At 42.0% G+C, this 17,818-nt stretch overlaps 1 protein-coding gene across 2 annotated transcripts; it reads right to left on the reverse strand.

Annotated features, from left to right (window-relative positions):
* Window positions 1–3,302: 3,302 nt before the first annotated feature.
* Window positions 3,303–17,549, reverse strand: LOC125886532 (RNA-binding protein 6). Of its 2 annotated transcripts, none has more exons than XM_049572809.1 (23): window positions 17,409–17,549; window positions 16,395–16,464; window positions 14,276–15,821; window positions 14,076–14,165; window positions 13,891–13,960; window positions 12,904–12,977; window positions 9,424–9,498; window positions 8,732–9,026; window positions 8,434–8,591; window positions 8,245–8,345; window positions 8,090–8,159; window positions 7,917–7,989; window positions 7,753–7,811; window positions 7,540–7,660; window positions 6,630–6,727; window positions 6,006–6,362; window positions 5,767–5,916; window positions 5,577–5,642; window positions 5,159–5,386; window positions 5,002–5,076; window positions 4,822–4,916; window positions 3,956–4,007; window positions 3,303–3,868 (listed from the first exon to the last, which is right to left on the reverse strand). In XM_049572809.1, exons 2-23 carry the CDS (start codon window positions 16,442–16,444, stop codon window positions 3,773–3,775), a joined length of 3,999 nt encoding a protein of 1,332 aa, XP_049428766.1. In that variant the 5' UTR covers window positions 16,445–16,464; window positions 17,409–17,549; the 3' UTR covers window positions 3,303–3,772. The 2 variants fall into 2 exon arrangements, with proteins under 2 accessions (XP_049428766.1, XP_049428757.1); XM_049572800.1 differs by having other exon boundaries at window positions 7,917–7,992.
* Window positions 17,550–17,818: the final 269 nt, after the last annotated feature.

The following is a 17,818-nucleotide window of genomic DNA, read 5'->3' on the forward strand; positions in this document are numbered from 1 at the left end:
ATAATTGGCCCCCATGTCCACCTTTTTCTGACATTCACGCTGCCTGAAAGCTCTCCTTCACACATGCAGGGGATACTAACGTGGCAGCTCTCCGTGCCCTACCTCTGTGTTTGGCCTCTCATCCTCACAGACTAACTGCACATTAATTTTCATCGCATAGACTGTTAGGATTGGGTAATGACGACATCTGTCACTGGAAGCTGGGGGGTGGGGGGTGGGGGGGGGTCTTTGGGGTCTTGTAACAGAATGGAGAAAAGAGGAATGGAAATTAGTCCACACATAAAATAACAGAAAATAGGCAGATTCCTCCTCCAAATGCCCCCCGTCTGCCATTTAGGGAGAAAAAGGAAATGCCAGCTAGTCCCTCACCTGGTGGCTTTATTTGAGATGTCTGCATAAATCAAAATGCAAAGACCTACTAATATTGTTGACACTGTGCTGCACACTTGTATTCTATAGGATCTGTAACCTTATCAGCAAATACTTAATGCCAGTTTGTGCTGTAATCTGAAATGTGTATTTCATCCTTCTGTATGATCAAACAGTTTATTCTACTGATAGTCCAGGTCATGAACAGCAATGTCAATAAAGTACATGAAACCATAAGTCCATGTGAATCTCGGTAATAAATATTCTATTTATATGCAAATAAGCAGATAGTGTGCCTAAATCTGTTGCACTGAAAATATATTCATTTGATTGATGTCACAGGATATACTGACCTACAATATGTGATCGTTTCAACCCACCAGCAAGATAGACAGTGAGGGAAAAAAATACTGCAAATATGGAAGCAATTTAAAGGCCTCGCAACATCTAAAGATGTGATCAAACCTTGGATTTCAAGCAGTCCATTATTTCAAGGACACATGGAAATACAGTGACCGACCACCCAGGTTTACAAAGAGAAATAGGTAATGGTATTGCTTTATGGACGCACATGTGGACCCTCTATTCATTGTAATATTGCACAGTCTGCTCAATTGCATTTTTTCATGCAAACAGAGAAGGCAATTTTTTTATGTTAAATTATAAAAGAATTAAAAAAAAAAAAGAATTGTTGGGTTTTAGTTTGTTCAGTGTCCAACATTCTGTGGACGATAAATAAGGTGCAGAGTTTCATCTGTGCCACCAGTAATAAGGAAATACAGGGAGTGCTGGACAGAGCAGTGTGTGACAACAACCCTGCCCACATTTAAGAGTACTGTTTGAGGCAGAAACACTAAGCAGAACTAGTGGTCTAGGTACCATGTCTGAAGGGTTACTTTTGGCTCCAAAGGGACCATACTGAAATTGTTTGGTGGAAACGGGTCTTAAGAGTGAGCCATTTATATCCACATATGACATGGTATTTCTTCCATGAAGTACACCAGGTTGTTTAGAAGGTAGCCCAGAAAAGACAAACTAAACACTGGCTCTAGATGGGGCCATTCTTATTTTAATGTCAGCCACCGTAATTCTCCTACACCCTTGGCACACAGGAGAAGTTTCAGATCTGTTACTTCACTGCTGGGTGCCATGAAATCCTAAACGCTGGATCTTTAAAACAGTAAAACTGTGGCTCATTTGATATAACCTGTGTGGTCTGAGGCTTGTAACTGAGCAAAAATTATTATTAAGTTAAAATGTCGTAACGGTTGTGGGACATGTTAATGACTATCTTCAGACTGGTGGTCTAGTTTAATATTAGGAAACAAGATACATTAAAAACATATGAAAACAGCTGGCTTTGTAAGAAGCACAGACGTGAACTTCACATGAACAGATTAAGTTTAAACCCAAGACATCATCATGTCTCCCCTCCTGAGGGAAGAGTGTGATGCACAGTTTGAAAGCTTGCCGACTAATTTAAAAAATGTCATTCAGATAAAGGTTTTATTATAAAGAGAGGTGGTCTCTTTGAATCCTGACCACCTTGACAACAGCTGGCTGGATGTTTAATCTTCCATCCAACAGGCTGCAGGTGTCAACCTGGAGCAGGCCACTGTGGTCTAGATGCACAGGCACTGATGACTAGGCAAAATTCCATAAAAGGACCTCTGAACCTTCGTAGTCTCGATGCAGTGCAACAAGTGCACAACACAAGCAAACATTCAGCTGTAAAGCCTTATCATGCCACCTCTGGAACACACATGCAGCTCAACCACATTGGCACAGAGTACAAACATGATGCTAATTCACCTGCATCTTTATTGTGCACCTCATTCTGCCTCTAGTTGCCCTGATGACTTTCTACTTAAAACTATAGAGTTGTTTCTGTTCCCCACTAAACAGAGTTGAGATTAAAACACTACAACTTTAACACAAATGTGGGTTCCTGAAGTCGATTTTACAACTGCAAAGCAAACGCAATGCCAAGTCATGTCAGGGTTTCACTGTAAAAACATCTGAACCTGCAGATAATCACTGTGGTTTTGTTGCCAAGCCACAAAACATGGTTTACACTAACTTGTGAAGCTTTGTTACGATGTTTCTCTGTATCCTCAGACAGAGAGGCTCCATATACTCTCAGTCACACTGAAAGAACAATGTTCATCTCTGCTATATTACCAACGGCTGGTTGGAGAGAGACCAGGCTGTGGTGGTGGGGGGGAGAGATATGACAGCAAAATGCCAGCTACCTGTTGGCTGACCTATCAGGCTTCAATTTCCTCATTAGGTTGCCGTCCAAAAGCAAACACACAATGGCAGACAGTTGCTCCTGCACAGATGAAAAGGTGTTGGCTCCCTGTTGTCCACAGTGTTTGAGTGTTTTTGCTGTTTGTCATTGACTGCAGCTCCTCGGGCTCCCCAGTGTTCTTGTTACTGCTCTCAGAGGAGCTAGTATGTCAGCACACTAAACCCACGCAATCCTCTACATTCATTGAACCACTGCCACGGGGAGGGCGAGGGCTGGTTCCTTCATATCAGTAAAGGTCAGAGGGGAGGCTTCATGTTCTAAGTCTTTCAGTGCACAACTGGGGAACATTAAACCTGCATCCACTAAGACCTGCAATCACGTCAAAAGCAGCAAATGCTTAAACTAAGTAAGGCCTGTCTTTAGTGGAGTCCACTGGACAAAATCCTGACTGCGTTAACATCCACTTAGTCATCCATTTTTTCTTAACTTGGTAAAATACTGATACTAAATACTAATAATTTTGATCCAGCATTTTTCCTCACACTTCCACTCAACACAAAGCAGGACATGGTCTCTTGCTGCCACCTAGTGGACATTAGATGCACACACAACAGGGACAGCTCACACTAAGCAGATCTGACAATTCAAACACAAGTAAAACAAACATTTTATAGACACAAAGCTTTGTCACTGACTTTTTCTTTTTACTGTAAAATGTGTACATACAATAGCAACTCTGATCCATGAAAATGAAAATGTAAAAATGCTTAGTTTTAAAACAAAATGTAACCGTGGCCAGTGTGACAGTATCATTTAAAAAAGACTACCTGGACACATTTCACAATTCTACACACAAGCCAGACATAAAACATGAACAAAAGTACTTTAAATCAATGGCATGAATTATAAACACTTTCTATACAACATCCACTGTTTGGGAAGTCAAGTAATTCTTGGTTTTCTGACTGCAGCCTTGCAATGTGTGTTCATACACCACATGATTTTTCATTTCAGCGTAGAAAAACTGTGGTTCTATAGTGTAATAACGTCCAAGGCAGAGTAAATACAGTCAAAGGGATTCCTCATGCTAAAGTGGGCAAGCATGTCATATTAACAATTCACATATCAAAGTGAGGATGTGTTCAGATGAGATCACTCGAGTTCCTTGAACCGTGCAAACATGGCCTTGCGTACTGCTTGTTTGTAGGTGGCGTGGTCCCAAACAACAGGCTCTCTCTTTTTCCTCGGCTACAGAGAGAAGTGCAAAGAAAGGTTCAATAAACCAGCAACAAACAGCACATGAATTTTAGCAATGACGTAAAGCTTCACACCTACCGGGGCAGGTTCAGCTCCTAAACCAGGTCTATCACTGACTTTATTCATCTCCCTAAGCATAGAGGAAAAACAGTTGAGGAAAAGATGTCTGTAATAAAATCACGTAAATGCTTTGTTTTCCAGTTCAATGACAAAGTCTGTTAAAGGATAATTTCATGATTTGGTGTCTGAGTGACTTATGGGAAAAATTTTTGAGATTAGTCCAGTATTGAGCTAGAGAGCGCTTGTTTTTGCCACTGACAGGTTCAGATTGCTATTCTAAGCGTCTGTCAATATATTGTTATGAATCCCTGTAGAAACAGACCTTTTCGTTAAAGAGTAAGATTGTTTTTGTTGACCAAAAAACAGCCCTGAAATTGCCATCGCCAAACCCACCAGACTCCATTTAAATAAACAGTGATTTTAGCCTGTATGGAGTCAGCATATTTCCACCTCTAACTGGGTGAATTAAGGGTTTATTTTAACTGCAATAGAGTGGGTGATAGTTGGAAGAGTGGAAAGGTGAACCAAGACAGCTTTTGTGAGTTTTGTTTGGTGTCTGTCGACTTTGAATGAGGTGGGTTTCAAGATCATAAAATAACTGTTTATCTAAATGGAGTCTGGTGGGATTGACAATGGCGATTTCGGGGCTACGAACAAAAACGTCTGTCTCTGTAGGGATGCTTTCCACAATGCTGTCATACCCTTAGAACAATAATCAGAGCCTGTCAGTGGTAAAATATTGGCAGTGCAGCTTGTTTCGTAGCTCTCACTCAACACTGGACCATTTCAAAAACTGCTGTCTCCATTAGTCACTTAGACACAAACACACAGAAAAACAGGGTCGACGTTGAAAATACAGAGTTTACCCTTTAAAGCACACCTACCTAGAGCTTCCAGCCCATGTATTATGATGCTGCGGCTGTTGGTGGTGTTTTCTTCTTTTCTGTTCAGGTGACCTGGAAGGTTCTCTGGCACTTAGCTGTGAATGACACATTCCATCTTAAGTAATCATATGACAACCTGACACTCAGCGGATTCTCCCCACCCTATTTATTGACACTTACTTCTTTTTCCTGGTTCTCTAGTGCCTCTAGCTCCTTCTTTGACCTCTTGATCTTAAGGTGGATCTCCATATTTTGCTGTTGATATATATTAGTATTAGAGGCTATATTTATGAGGTCACTGTCAACTTTAGTTCATACAGAGGTTAACAGGTAGTACCTTGTGCAGGTCAGAAAGCTGCTGGTGGCGGATCAGAGCGTCCTTGTTGGGGAACTGTCTCCTACACAGCAAGCAAGCCATCTTTTTCCAGTCTGTCAGCTTGTTGTCTTTGTCTTCCGACTGGCTGCCCTGACTGCTTTTAGCCGCCTCTTCCTTATCTTCTTCCACCTCTTCATCACTTCCAGCTGCATAGTCCGACGCCAGCAGACCCAGGGAGCCCATCGGACGCTGGGGGAAGCAAAACATGTTAAAACCAAACCTAGCAATCTCTCAATCATGTAAAAAACAAAACAAACAAAACTGGTCTATGCACTTTTTGCATTTCTGAAACCCAGCCCTTTGAAGGAATTTCACAAAGTGGGTCAAGTATGAGGCACATGATGAGATCACAAAATAGGCTGAACATGAGGAATCTTACCTTTGACTTTTCATCTTTCTTAGGAGGAGCAAGGGGCTTCTTAAAAAGATCATCTGCACCTGATATCTATGGATGTAGACAAAGGACAGGGCCAAAACTAATTACTCAATGTAATAAAAGAATACTTCTTATATCTACATTCATTGTAAAAAAATTTAAACAGAACAGATGTTAAAGGTGAGGCTCTAACCTTCCTCTCAAAGATAGCGAAGCCAGCATCAGCTGACTTGGATTGCCTCCTATCATCGTCCCCTCCAGTCTTCAGTAGTGGCGATGCAGAGCGGACACTCTCCTTCTGACGATTCTGGATCTTTGCCCAGCGCTCCATGTCTTTCATGATCTGCAAACAGCAACAAATGTCTAAACACTCTTCCCTTGACACAACTCTGTTTCACTTTTTGTGCACCGTTACTGTAACTGAAATGCTACCTTGACAGCAGCAAGACTTCTTGGCTTCTCATCTTTGTTATCCTTCTCTTTGTCCCTTTTAGCAGAGTCGTCGTCGTCTTTCCTCTCAGGAGCTGCTGAAGATGTTGTGACAGGTTCCGCAGCAGTGCCGGCATCAGAAGTGGCGTCTGCTGCCGGAGCTGCTGCGGTGTTGGGAAGCACTGATGCCTTCTTCATTTCCAGAGGAGCATCTGCTGCTGGGTTGGAAAGAATGGCCTGGTCTTCAGCGGTCATGGTCACAGGTTGGGTCACTGCAGGGTTCCCTCCTGGAACTGGGATGTAGGTCTTTGATGTAGCATCCCAGTACAGGTACTCTTGTGTCTGAGCGTTGTAGAAATACTACACACAAGACATTAAGGGGAAAAGGGAGAAATGACATGACAACTTAATGACAACCATTTAAGAAACATTTATGGTGGCTACAGGCTGAATAATGAGTGCATATGTAGCTGAAACTGCAGTCAGTGTCCTCTTGTAACAGGAATAACTCAAAGTTCAGACTATTATCATAAAATAGTGGCTCATTGATTAGGTTATGTGATGAGGTAAACATTTCAGTCCTTCACACTGTGAGCCACTGATCACTGAGTTGTCCTGTATGCTCACCCTGGAGTTAGGGTCGTAGTACAGGGTCGTCTCAGGATCGTAGTAGAAGCCTGACGTGGAATCGTACAAGTAGTTACTGATGTCTGGAATCTCAGAGCCTGGAGGAATTAGGACAAATAGGTAATTACATAACATTTTGGCATTCCGCTCACACTTTTGTCCAAAGCAATGCACAAATGAGGAACAATTGAAGCCAGGGTAGATCAAAGAGTCTTTGAAGAAAAGTGCCTCAACATGCAGTTCCACATTCCTCATGTCTTACACACTGAAGACCTTTACTCTGGAGTTCTTACTTTGCTTAAGTGTCAGTTTAAGTAAAGGTTTGTCACAATTTATTATTGGTAAAATTGCATCACAGCTGCACTGAAGTAGTTTACTACGATGTTGTAACAATACAGACAAAAGATGATTTATAGTAGGGATGCACCGATTTATTGGCTGATATTTTGCTGTTGTGCCACATCAATTTTGCGCAGGATAAAAATCTGGGCTTGAGATTAATGGCCCCAAACTTAAATTAATGAGCAGGTAGAGAGAGAACACAATGACTGCAAATGGGCTCTGGAGTAAAAAGGCTTTTGAAGCAGTTACTTTATGAAAAGATGTTTTTCAGTTGAAAGATCATATTAAAGGTTTCATAAATGTGTATGGTTGAATTTGTCCTCATGTAAAAGGAAAGTAATGAAGGGCATAAGTACTTTAAAACAGCTCAGTTATTTTTTATAATGTAGATTTCTTTGTTTACCTGACACAAAAGCAGAAATAAGTAACAAAAAAACAACACAACAATACACAAACATCAGTATCGGCCCAAATGATATTTTAAACATCGGTATTGCCCCAGAATTTCTAAATCTGTGCATCCATAATTAATACTCTCATGAATTTGAATGCTTGATTTGATGGTTACCATAGACGTAGGGCTGTGATCCATCTGCGGCGACTGTTATCCCAGCTGATTCTGTTGGCATGTGGGGTCCACCAGCCTGGTACGACGGATCCAAAACTGGAGTCTCACCATAGCCAACTCCCTACAAGGTGTTAAAGGAAGTGTACAGTTTACTCTCCAGCTCTTAGACATGGTACCAGTCTAAAAAGCTTTTCTCTTTGCTTTGTAATTTACCTGTGCGATGCTGTGGTCTGATGACAGAGCGGGATTAGAGCTGCCTGTCGTCAAATCACCTGGTGACAAAATGTGAGACTATTTAGGAAAGTTTTATGTTCACATTTGGTAATAATAAACAGTGCCTAGGGATCAAGACACCAGAATGTGTGCTGTAGTCCCACCTTGCATTATAGCGGGGGCACCAGCGGGTGGCTGCAGAGGCTGCAAGAACTGTGGAGGTTGTGGGAACTGCTGCTGCTGGTGAAGTGCCAGGGGGGGAAAAAATCACAAGTCATTCTCTTGTTTTTAATAATTTTGTAAAAACAAAAAGAACACAATTAAGACCACAACTTACACCGATCATGCTGGGCTCAGGTGGAAATCCAAGTATGGAAGTGTTTGGTTTATCACTGTCTTTTTTGAAACTGAAACAGACAGAAACTCATCATGAACAAATGAGATGAGACTAGACATAGCTGATCAGAAAATCGTGAAAAAATAGTGACTTACTTTTGGTTCTTCAAAGGTCTTGCGACCTCAGCATAAACTGTGACACCATCAATATAAAGGCGTCTGGGTTTAGTAAGGAGTTCAACCAGGCGTGTCACTTGCTACAAAAGAAAACACAGTGGTAAGTGCTGGGGAAACACTGGACCAAGCTGCAATCACAAACTCTGAGTGCGTTCATATTTTAGGTACCTCATGGGAGTCCATATCAACAAAGCAGAAGCACTTGACTCCTGGTGGCTTGGCCTTGACCAGACGAACATTTCTTTCATCCAGATATGCAAAGGGATCCAAGGCTTTCAGGATAGTTTCTACTGTGGTGGTGGGCTTCACATTTTTTATGATCATGGCTGTACAGTGACACGAGGGAAAAGTGTTGTTTACTCAACTTGGTTATGAATTACAACTGCACATAACAAATGTGTCAATGGATTGCTCCGTTGTATGGCTACAAGCTTAAGAGAAGACCCAGGAGCTTGAGTCAACATACTTTTGCTGTCTTTAAAGACGGAGTAGCCGGGAACCCAGAGCCGGGATGAGGGATGGTTGCGGTTGCCCCAAGACTCTGCCTGCTGCTCTGTTTCTTGCTGTTGGAGCTGTTGGTCCACTTGCTGCTGCCAGGCCTCGGGAGTCAGGTCAGAGCTACGCTGCCACTGGTTTTGTGACAATGGCTCCAAAGGGCCTTTTGCTTTGGACCCATTCAGGTTGGTCTTCAACTCCTCTAAGGGCTCATCTTGTCTGGGCAACTGGGGCTCCTGGAGTTGAGGTACTTTGTGATCTGATTCCTGGAAACAGGAAGAAAGGACATTTGAATACTGTTCAACTGTGGTACAGTAAAACAATATGATGAAGTGCTACTGTGTATCATAAACCGCTGTTTACTGTAAAACAAACACAACAATTACTCTTGGAAACAATCCAAAAATGCCTACAAAGAATCAATGACACATACTACTATTTCTGTTGAAGGGAAAAACTCAGAGCAACAGAACGTTATTATGGTATGCCTATTTAGTTATAGTGGAATAACACTGTGGAAATTATGCCACATTTACCATGAGAAATGCTAAAATACAGGTAATTCTGTTGTGACCCAACTGTTAATCAAATACTGACTTTTTGTATTTCTAACAAACTATAAAAAAAAACACCAACAAAATAATTTCCTGTCACCACACTCACATGAACACTTCTTTCACGCTCGTCTGGCTGAATGTACTTCATGGATGTGGTTCTAGTGCCAACCTTTAGGGATCCCTGAAAGAAGAACAGAAATGACCAATCAGCGTCACACGACATAGGTGACTTATGTCTTTAAATAAAACCAATGACACCCAACATGCACTGTGGCAGGTTTAGCCCTCCTCTTCACTGCCGAGGATAAAACGGTCGAACACTTATGGTGGTGAGCAAAGCCCAGATCGAGGATCATGCTTCACACGGGCAGCTTGCCCAGATACTATGCTAAATAGTTTTAAGTTTGAAAGTACAAACTAGGGTTGCGACTTAAATATTTTCAGTATTGAGTAATCTGTCGATTATTCTAACAGTTAATAAAGTTATCATTTGGTCCAGAAAAAAAAAGGTTAAAGTGGCCATAACAGTTTCCGAAGACCCAGAGTAAAATCTTCAAATTGCAAAGATATGCAGTTCATGACCACAAAACCCAAACAAAAGCAGCGAATCCGCACAACTTAAAAGCAGGAACCAGGTTTGGTACTTTTGCTTGAAGGAGTTGATACTTGTCCACAGCATAATCAAACAGAAAACTCGTAGAGGCAAACAAAAACCATGCTCTCAGAAGGTAAAGTCTGCAAACCAAACTACCTGTATGCCACCACAAATACCACATTTCCAAGACCAGACTCCATTAGAACAAGAAATAAGCTGTTTCAAAGGCAAGCTTGTGGCATGTATAAATGTACTCTGCAAAATGGTAGCACTGTGTTAAACGCCCATTATTCTGATGTAGGTTGTGTATCTTAAAGCTGCATATAAATCCACAGTGCTTAATTCGAGACCATAGAAGTAACCATTAAAACCACACATTAGGTCATACTGTAGTAGCCTGGTAGGACCATCCTGAAGACATGAGCTCAACATTCTGTTTTACTCTCTGTATCAGCCAGGACTCAGTGCCACTGCGCCTTGTATCCGGAAATTAAAATCCAATCAGGGCCGATCCATGCCAACCAAGGAATTGCACCAATAGCTTCTAAGCAGTGATTTGAATCTTTGATATCAAAATTACTGACCACATAACTACCTGCATCATTTAGTATTTATCCAGAGATATAGCAAGCTGCAGAGCATTGGCCGAAAGCAACCAAACCTTCCAATAGTAGCAATAGCACTACCCCCAGCTGATGGGCTACTCCATAGTTTTACCCACATAATCAAAGCACATCACTCCTGCCCAGTGATGAATACGCCATTCATTGTGTCAAGTCCTGAACCTCATTCAGAAATTGCTCAAAGCAATGCACAGAAAGTAGAAACCCTGGTGCCCAAAGTTCACTGTCGATGAGTTCAAGAGGTTACCACAAAGGGCATGGAATCTTCAGGAAAGTCACAGAAGACTGAAAAGGCCTTAAACTGGTGAAAGATTTTTGCCACAGAGTGACTGCCGCAGAGACCAGAAGACAACGAGACTAAGAGTCTGCAGGCGCACCAACAATTAGGGGATAAGGCTGTTATGCTCATTGTGAAGAAAACTGTTAAATAGATGAACTGTTACACAAAAAAACAAAGAATTTGACAAAGTAAAATTCCGACTTGGTTGCGGTCCTTGATGCAAAGTCAGGATATCACCAAAGTGCACAATGACAACATATGTCTGCGTCAAAATGAAGGATTATCCATTCAACTGTTGTGAAATTTCTCTCTGACCCACAAATTCAACCTTGTGGTGGTGCTAGAGGAAGTGTCAGGGATCACCAGGGTTTGTAGGATTCATCCTCTGGGAAGCACGGGTATCAGAATTTGTGCCAATCCATCTCGTAGATGTAGATACTTCACTGGATAAGTCAAAGGGATAACCAAAAGTTGTAAAGCTTAGTCCTCTGGAAGCCAAAAATGTCAACCTCACAAGAGCACCAGAGGAAAGGTCAGGGGATCACCAAAATCAGTAGGGTTCATCCTCTGGGAGCCACAATTATCTGTAAAAAATTTCAGTGCAATGCTGTTGAGATGTTTCAGTCTGCACCTAAGTGGTCGATCAGCTGACTAATAAACCAATCGAATAATCGATCAGACTGGATAATGTCATCCACAGAGCCATGCTAGCTAGCATAGCCCAAAAAAAAAAAAAAAAAAAAAGACCTGAAGCAATGCAGACCCACATGGCTAAGAAAATTAGAACAAAAATATAATCACTACAATGATTTACCTGTCCAAAAAGTCCTATTGGAAAAAATGTTCTGAAAAGGTTACTTTTAATCTTACTTTCCTGCAAGTAAGTTAACAAAATGTGTCCCATGTGTTCACAGTTAAACAGTAGCTGCACGGTTCTCACTAATGAGGTTGTGTCCAGACAGACTTTCGCCCTGTGAAAAAATCAAACCTTCTCAATTATTGAATGTGGCCAGTCCAGCAACACAGCAGGGTAGCCAACGCAATGCCCCCACCCGTCCTGCTCTAACACAGAAAAAAAAAATGCAAGGGGTGTCAGGCAAAAAAGTTTAACCTGGCTCAACTTCTGTTGGACCACAATGCAACATCCTCTGACAAGGTGCCATGGTAGCATTACATAAACATTTGTGTCAGATTTAGCACGCAACACACTATTTCTACTGTTTACATTACTCTCCTCACTGGTAAAGATGAAATACCCCCCCCCCCCCCCCCCCCCACAACAACTAACCCCTTGCATAGCTCTAATGCGGGACTATTTTCCATCTGAACGTCCGCTAAGGCGTTGGTAAGGAAAGTGTTCAAATGTGCAGTTGCTTCCTTGATGACAGTAACCTCTTCGAAGGTTGTGCAAAGCAAAGAGGAAACCAGTATTTTCTAACACAGAAAGACTTCCATGTTTTGTAAGCCGAAAACAAGTTCCTTTTACCCTTCGTTATAAAAGTGAAATCACAACACAGGGACATGGTGGCTTCGTATAGTACCTTCATTGTTGATATTATCAAGTCTTCATAAAATTATTATAAAATTAATATTATATAACCTCTTGAGCCCATGGAAGGACAGATTTTTTCCCCCAAACATCTGTAATTTCCGGGTAAAACCATTCTCGGGTTAGGCAGTTGGGGTTGACATTTGAAGATTTATGATTCATAGGGCAACTTAACACTGGGGGAGAAACCTACTGTATGTATGTATATGCACATGCTCATTTGAAAATTATTACATATATTTTCTAAATCTGTTTAGTGCTACTCAAGTAGTCTAACCTGAGGGGCTATTATGGCTATTACAGGTAAGTACTTCAGATTTAATTTATGTAAAATAGGACCAACTGTTCAGGTTTAAAATTTTAATATCTAAGAATGTCAACAGCTGACATACTCATCTCCTTAACCAGAGTAAGCTGACTAAAAAGTAAAAGCAACCCCTTCCCAGGGTGTCTCCCTCCCCCATCTACTAAATGCCCTCTCAACCCCTCATAATCCTGATGGGAGAGACGGCCTTCGTAGAGTGACGAGGATGGGCCACCTTGTTGGACTCCATGAAGCGGACTGCATCCTCGAGGTTTAAAAACTCCACATAGGCCGTATCGTAGCTGTAACCTGGGGACAGCATTTGAAATACAGATGGGTTTTTGTTAGTCAATGCCAGTAATGACAGTCACCCACTAAAACATAAAAGACAGCAGTTCGTGAATACATCGAGATCAGTGTGAGCGAAGTTTTACACCTTTACTGACACACATACCTTTTCAGGATAACACACGTTTTGTTTATGCTTTTTTTTCTCTATTCAGTCTTCTGATGATTGATGTCAGATCAGACTTTGCCTGTTTAGGCTTGGCTTTATCAAAGCCTTTCCTGGCAGATATTCCAAACCAGTGGCAGTGAACGACTGCGTGGTGTGCGCCATGGAGACCAGTCATGTTTATATAAAATTTAAAAAGGCACCCAATATCTCTCTTTGGTGTACATTTCAATGGTTTATGCAAAATTAACAGTCTCTGAGACAAAATATTCTTCACAAAAAGGCTTGGCATCATCAATAACCGTGTCTACAGCGATCCACTGTGGAAAAGACTCTAAAGCAGATGTTTGGATCAGCGGGATGTACAAAGCACTAACAAGCCAGTCTCCATTTCAGGTTTGTTGACATTCTTTGGTCAGTACTTCAATAACGAGCCACAGTGACACATTCAGAGAGTCATCGATCACAGATCTTTTGTTACTGACACTGTCCAAAGCTCCTAAAGTTGAATCTCTAGTAAGTCCTCTTAATTGTGACAATGACCCGACATCCTCAGACATGAAAAAGGATGGCATAACAGAACGCCCTCCCCCCACCCCTTTTCCTTCTTTACTGAGCGAGTTCACACAGACCACCAACAACAAAAGCAACCAACAACGTGAAAAAGAAAGAATGTCGAGAGTTTCGAATGTCGTAAAAGCGAAATGTCGAGGGACACGTTAGCGATCGACTGCCCCAAACAGCTCCACAAAGAAACTGAATTCTTACCTGGCACAACATTTTTGATTTTCATCCCCTGCATTGGCACGCCATCACGGACTGCAAAGGCACCAAGAATCTGCAAAACAGTGTTAAAAACAAATGAGTCAACTACGCAAACTAATACAGACACAGTCTAGTAACCATGGTGATAACAATAAGCACATAAAGGTGCTTTTTTGTTTGATTATTACCTGCTCCATTGTAGCGGTCTTTGGAATACCAATTATGGATATTGTGTTGGAAACTTTGTCCTCCACTGATGCATTCCTGTAATCTTGATCCTTTGACAGTAATTTGATTAAAATGTTGGTTATGAAACATTAAAATACTGTAGTAAATGCAGATAAAATTCATAAACACATACTAGCTACTAAATAAATAATACACCTACCTGAGAACCAGACTCACTAAACTTTGAAGGTGTGATTGGTTTAGACTCTCTGATGAGTTTCTCTGGTGGTTGAAGTTCATCCCGCTCGTAATCAAATGGCCTCCCGGATCCTGTTCTGTAATCGATGTCCCTGTAGTCTTGGTCTCTCGCCTGCACAGTGCTGCTGCTTTGGAAATCGCGTTCTGGCCCCATCTTAGCCCTGCTAGGTCCTTGATTGTGTGCAATATCTTTCAACCCCTTAAAACTATCATTTGGCTCCTGAATCTCATGTGAGGGCTGATTCTTCTCTTGATGGTAAGGGGGCCTTTCATCACGATTTGATTTATTTTGACTATGTTTCGGATTCCTTTCTCCAAGCCAATGTTTACTCTCATTTTCTCTCCCTAGAGGGCCAGTGAGGGGAGTTATATCCGAGTGTGGATGGTCTTGTTGAGCTTTGCTGGCAATTGGTGGTAGATTCATAGCAGGAAAGTGGTCACCATGAGGAAAGCCAACATCTTTCCCTGGGAATTCAACAGGTGGCCTGTCCCTTTCCTGAAATGGTGGTGGATCTCTAACATTCACATCTCTGCCAAATTCCACAGGGAAGTTAGGTTTGGGCACCCCCCCCATGCCTTTACCCATTTCTAAGTATGGGGTTTTGTCCTTTCGACGGTTCTTCCATTCCTCTGCAAGAGTCATCTCTTCACCACTTCGATAATCCATAAGGGGGCTGCCACTTGAATCTGGGTATTCTCTCTCTCTGAGTGTGTCTGCTGGACCCATAAATTCTGATCTTTGAGGGCCAGCAACATCTGGGGGCATATCTGATCTTGCCCTGTCCATCGGTGGAACATCACTGTTTCCAAATCTTAAGGGAGATCGATCCCTACCTCTAAATTCAGCTGATGGACCAAGACGATTTCTGAAATCCATGTCAGAATCAAATCCACCTCTTGGATTGAAAGGTGGCCCTCCTCTTCTGTCAGTGTCCATCATTCTCCTGTCACGTGGAGGTAAGTCCATATCATAGCCATCATGGTCATCCATGCCCATCGGGGGCCTGTCACGCATGTCCCTGAATCCATCATTTCGCTCCATTCTGTCCATGGGAAACTCTCTTCTTCCATCAAAATTGGGATTGTTGTATGGTGGCATGTCATGATGAAATGACTCTCTGTCTCTCATGTCCATAAACCTGCTGTTTGGTTCCCGAGGTGGCATACCCCTCCCCCCCATGTCAGCTGAGTTCCTGCCTGGTCCCGGGAAACCAGAGGCATTCATCAGTTTGTCTCTGATGGAAATTTCATAGTGCCTTCTAAGACTGAAGTCTTGCTCTTCTCCAGGTCGGCAAAAATCTCTCGGCTCTCTACCTCGCATATCACGTGGGTCCATGTCACGCCCCCTCATGGGTGGCCCATCCATCCTTCTCATGTCCATAGGTGGCATATCTAGAGGTCTTGGGCCCATATGACCCATTGGACCCATGTTCATCCCATCTCTGCCACCTCTATATTCATGCATTGGACGATCTCTGCCGCCAAACATTTCTCCACGATGATCACCACTGAAATATATACATCAACACATTAGGCTGCTGATTTATTTAAAATGCACAAAACAAAACATTACAACAAAATAACAGAGGAAAAAAACATCAAGTTCATTTTTAAAATTGCCCAACTAGTCACCATAATGACACAGGAGGGGTGGACAACCAGGTAATAGATACTGTGAGACTAAAGACATTTGTCTGCCATCAGAGATAAGGTCATAAGCAGAGAAAGAGAAGAAACACCACTATTAATCTTCAGTGGAGAAAGTCAGTGGAAAAAGAGGAGGAGCCGTCAAATGCAGACTTGTGAGAAAATGTTATAATATTCTTAGATATACTCTTAATGTGTGCACATATGTGTTTCAATGGTTTGAAACAATTAGCACCAGGAGTACAATATTATCACATCGTATTGTGGAATTACATATACTGTGATGCCAGATTTTAACCGTATTGCACCACCCTAGCAAACAGGAGTGCAAGCAAACACAAAACTGCAGTTACTGGAGAATGTATGTTTCTTCCTTACTGCCAAATTGAATTTTGTTTTAAATGACTGCCTATGACTGAATGATGCTTGTTTACCGAAAGGGTCCTCCCCGTGGTCGTTGCCCTGGCCCTGGTCCATCCCACATGATTGTAGTCAGTATCTTATCTGAAAGCACAGTTAAATGTTTGCATCATTTCATGGGGGTAGATGAATGCAATGCTATTGACTTTGCAGTGGCAGGTATATCCCCCATAATAAAAGTGATAAGAGATAGACTTTGACTGCACAACCTGAAATTAGAGTCATAAGAAATCTCTGAGCGCATGGCCACGTAAGACTCAACCCAATTTTCTTATAATGATGTAGCCCAATATCACAAACACCAAACTGGGTCTTTTCTGTACAGCATAGGACACCCAGCAACCAAATAAAAATAAGCTCCACGATCAATTAAAAAACACAGCAGGGGGAAAGGAAGGAAGAGCAACAAAATAGGGATCAATCTCCCAGGCCGAACACACACCCAATGCTGTCGTGTGTGACGCGACAGAATACAACAACGTAAAATCACAACACAGTCAATCAGAATGACAAAACTACGGCTGTATTGAAAACACATATTAAGAAAGTGATTGTTTTAATGCTGGTGAGAGTTTCCTTTCGGTGCTACAGTGAAGACATTTAAAAGATGGCTGCATACGTCAAACCTGGGGCTAGAGAAACTGGGTGGTGTGATTGCTAATGCTGGCCCACAGAGGAGTAGCCCGCTACTTGTAGCTTTCACTAGGCCTCACAAATGTACGCCACAACATAAACAAATGGCGCAGGTGAAATGACTGCGAGTTACTCCAATAAACCCTTAAGTAAATGGAAATGACTGCATTGTCATGATAATGTCAGTGTGAGAAAATTAGCAAACAAAAGACTGATAAACGTTAACCAACCGCAGAAGACCATTCACAGAGTGACGCTGCTGGAGCTAACTTGGCTAGCACGATTAGCCTGCAGCTGAGCAGCATCTTTGAAACACACAACACTTCACTGACTGCAGCGCTAACGTTTATTTGACTGTTATTACGTTTACTGTTATACTGTTTCTCTACACCTACCTTACTTGTTCTTCGAGCTCAGTTAATCTCACAAAGGTTTGTCGATGCGTTCAATCGACGAACTGATGACAAATGGGGGCGAACGTCCTTCTTCTTCTTCGTCTTCTTTGCTTCAGTTGCTGCTGCAGCGGAGACGGTTCCTCCTCTTCTTCTTCGATGTATCCTCGACATACATGTAAGTAGACGCTGTAAGGTGAGCTGCTGCCACCCAGCGGTTATTGTATGCAACAACTGTCATGTCTTGGACGAAAACAAAGCAGGGTGTCGTGTTTTCTCATGGAGCCATTAACAGTAGTATTCCTCACATATTTCGGTTTTTAATAAACAAATCTTAGTGGAAAAGCAGTACAGGGACTTGATTTGACATTCAGTCAACCACAGCCCCTTGAGGCCATTTATCAGTTTTAAAT

The sequence above is a fragment of the Epinephelus fuscoguttatus genome, linkage group LG1 (assembly GCF_011397635.1).
Source record: "Epinephelus fuscoguttatus linkage group LG1, E.fuscoguttatus.final_Chr_v1".
Taxonomy (NCBI): domain Eukaryota; kingdom Metazoa; phylum Chordata; class Actinopteri; order Perciformes; family Serranidae; genus Epinephelus; species Epinephelus fuscoguttatus.

What these genes read in the sequence shown, in the direction of transcription:
- LOC125886532 (XM_049572800.1), bottom strand. Translation starts at nt 16,444, where the DNA reads ATGTGGGATGGACCAGGGCCAGGGCAACGACCACGGGGAGGACCCTTT. An exon ending in TTAGTGAGTCTGGTTCTCAG is followed by an intron (nt 14,166 to 14,275) that starts GTAGGTGTATTA and finishes TTACTGTCAAAG; the next exon opens with GATCAAGATTACAGGAATGC. An exon ending in AGCTTTCTGACCTGCACAAG is followed by an intron (nt 5,077 to 5,158) that starts GTACTACCTGTT and finishes ATATATCAACAG; the next exon opens with CAAAATATGGAGATCCACCT.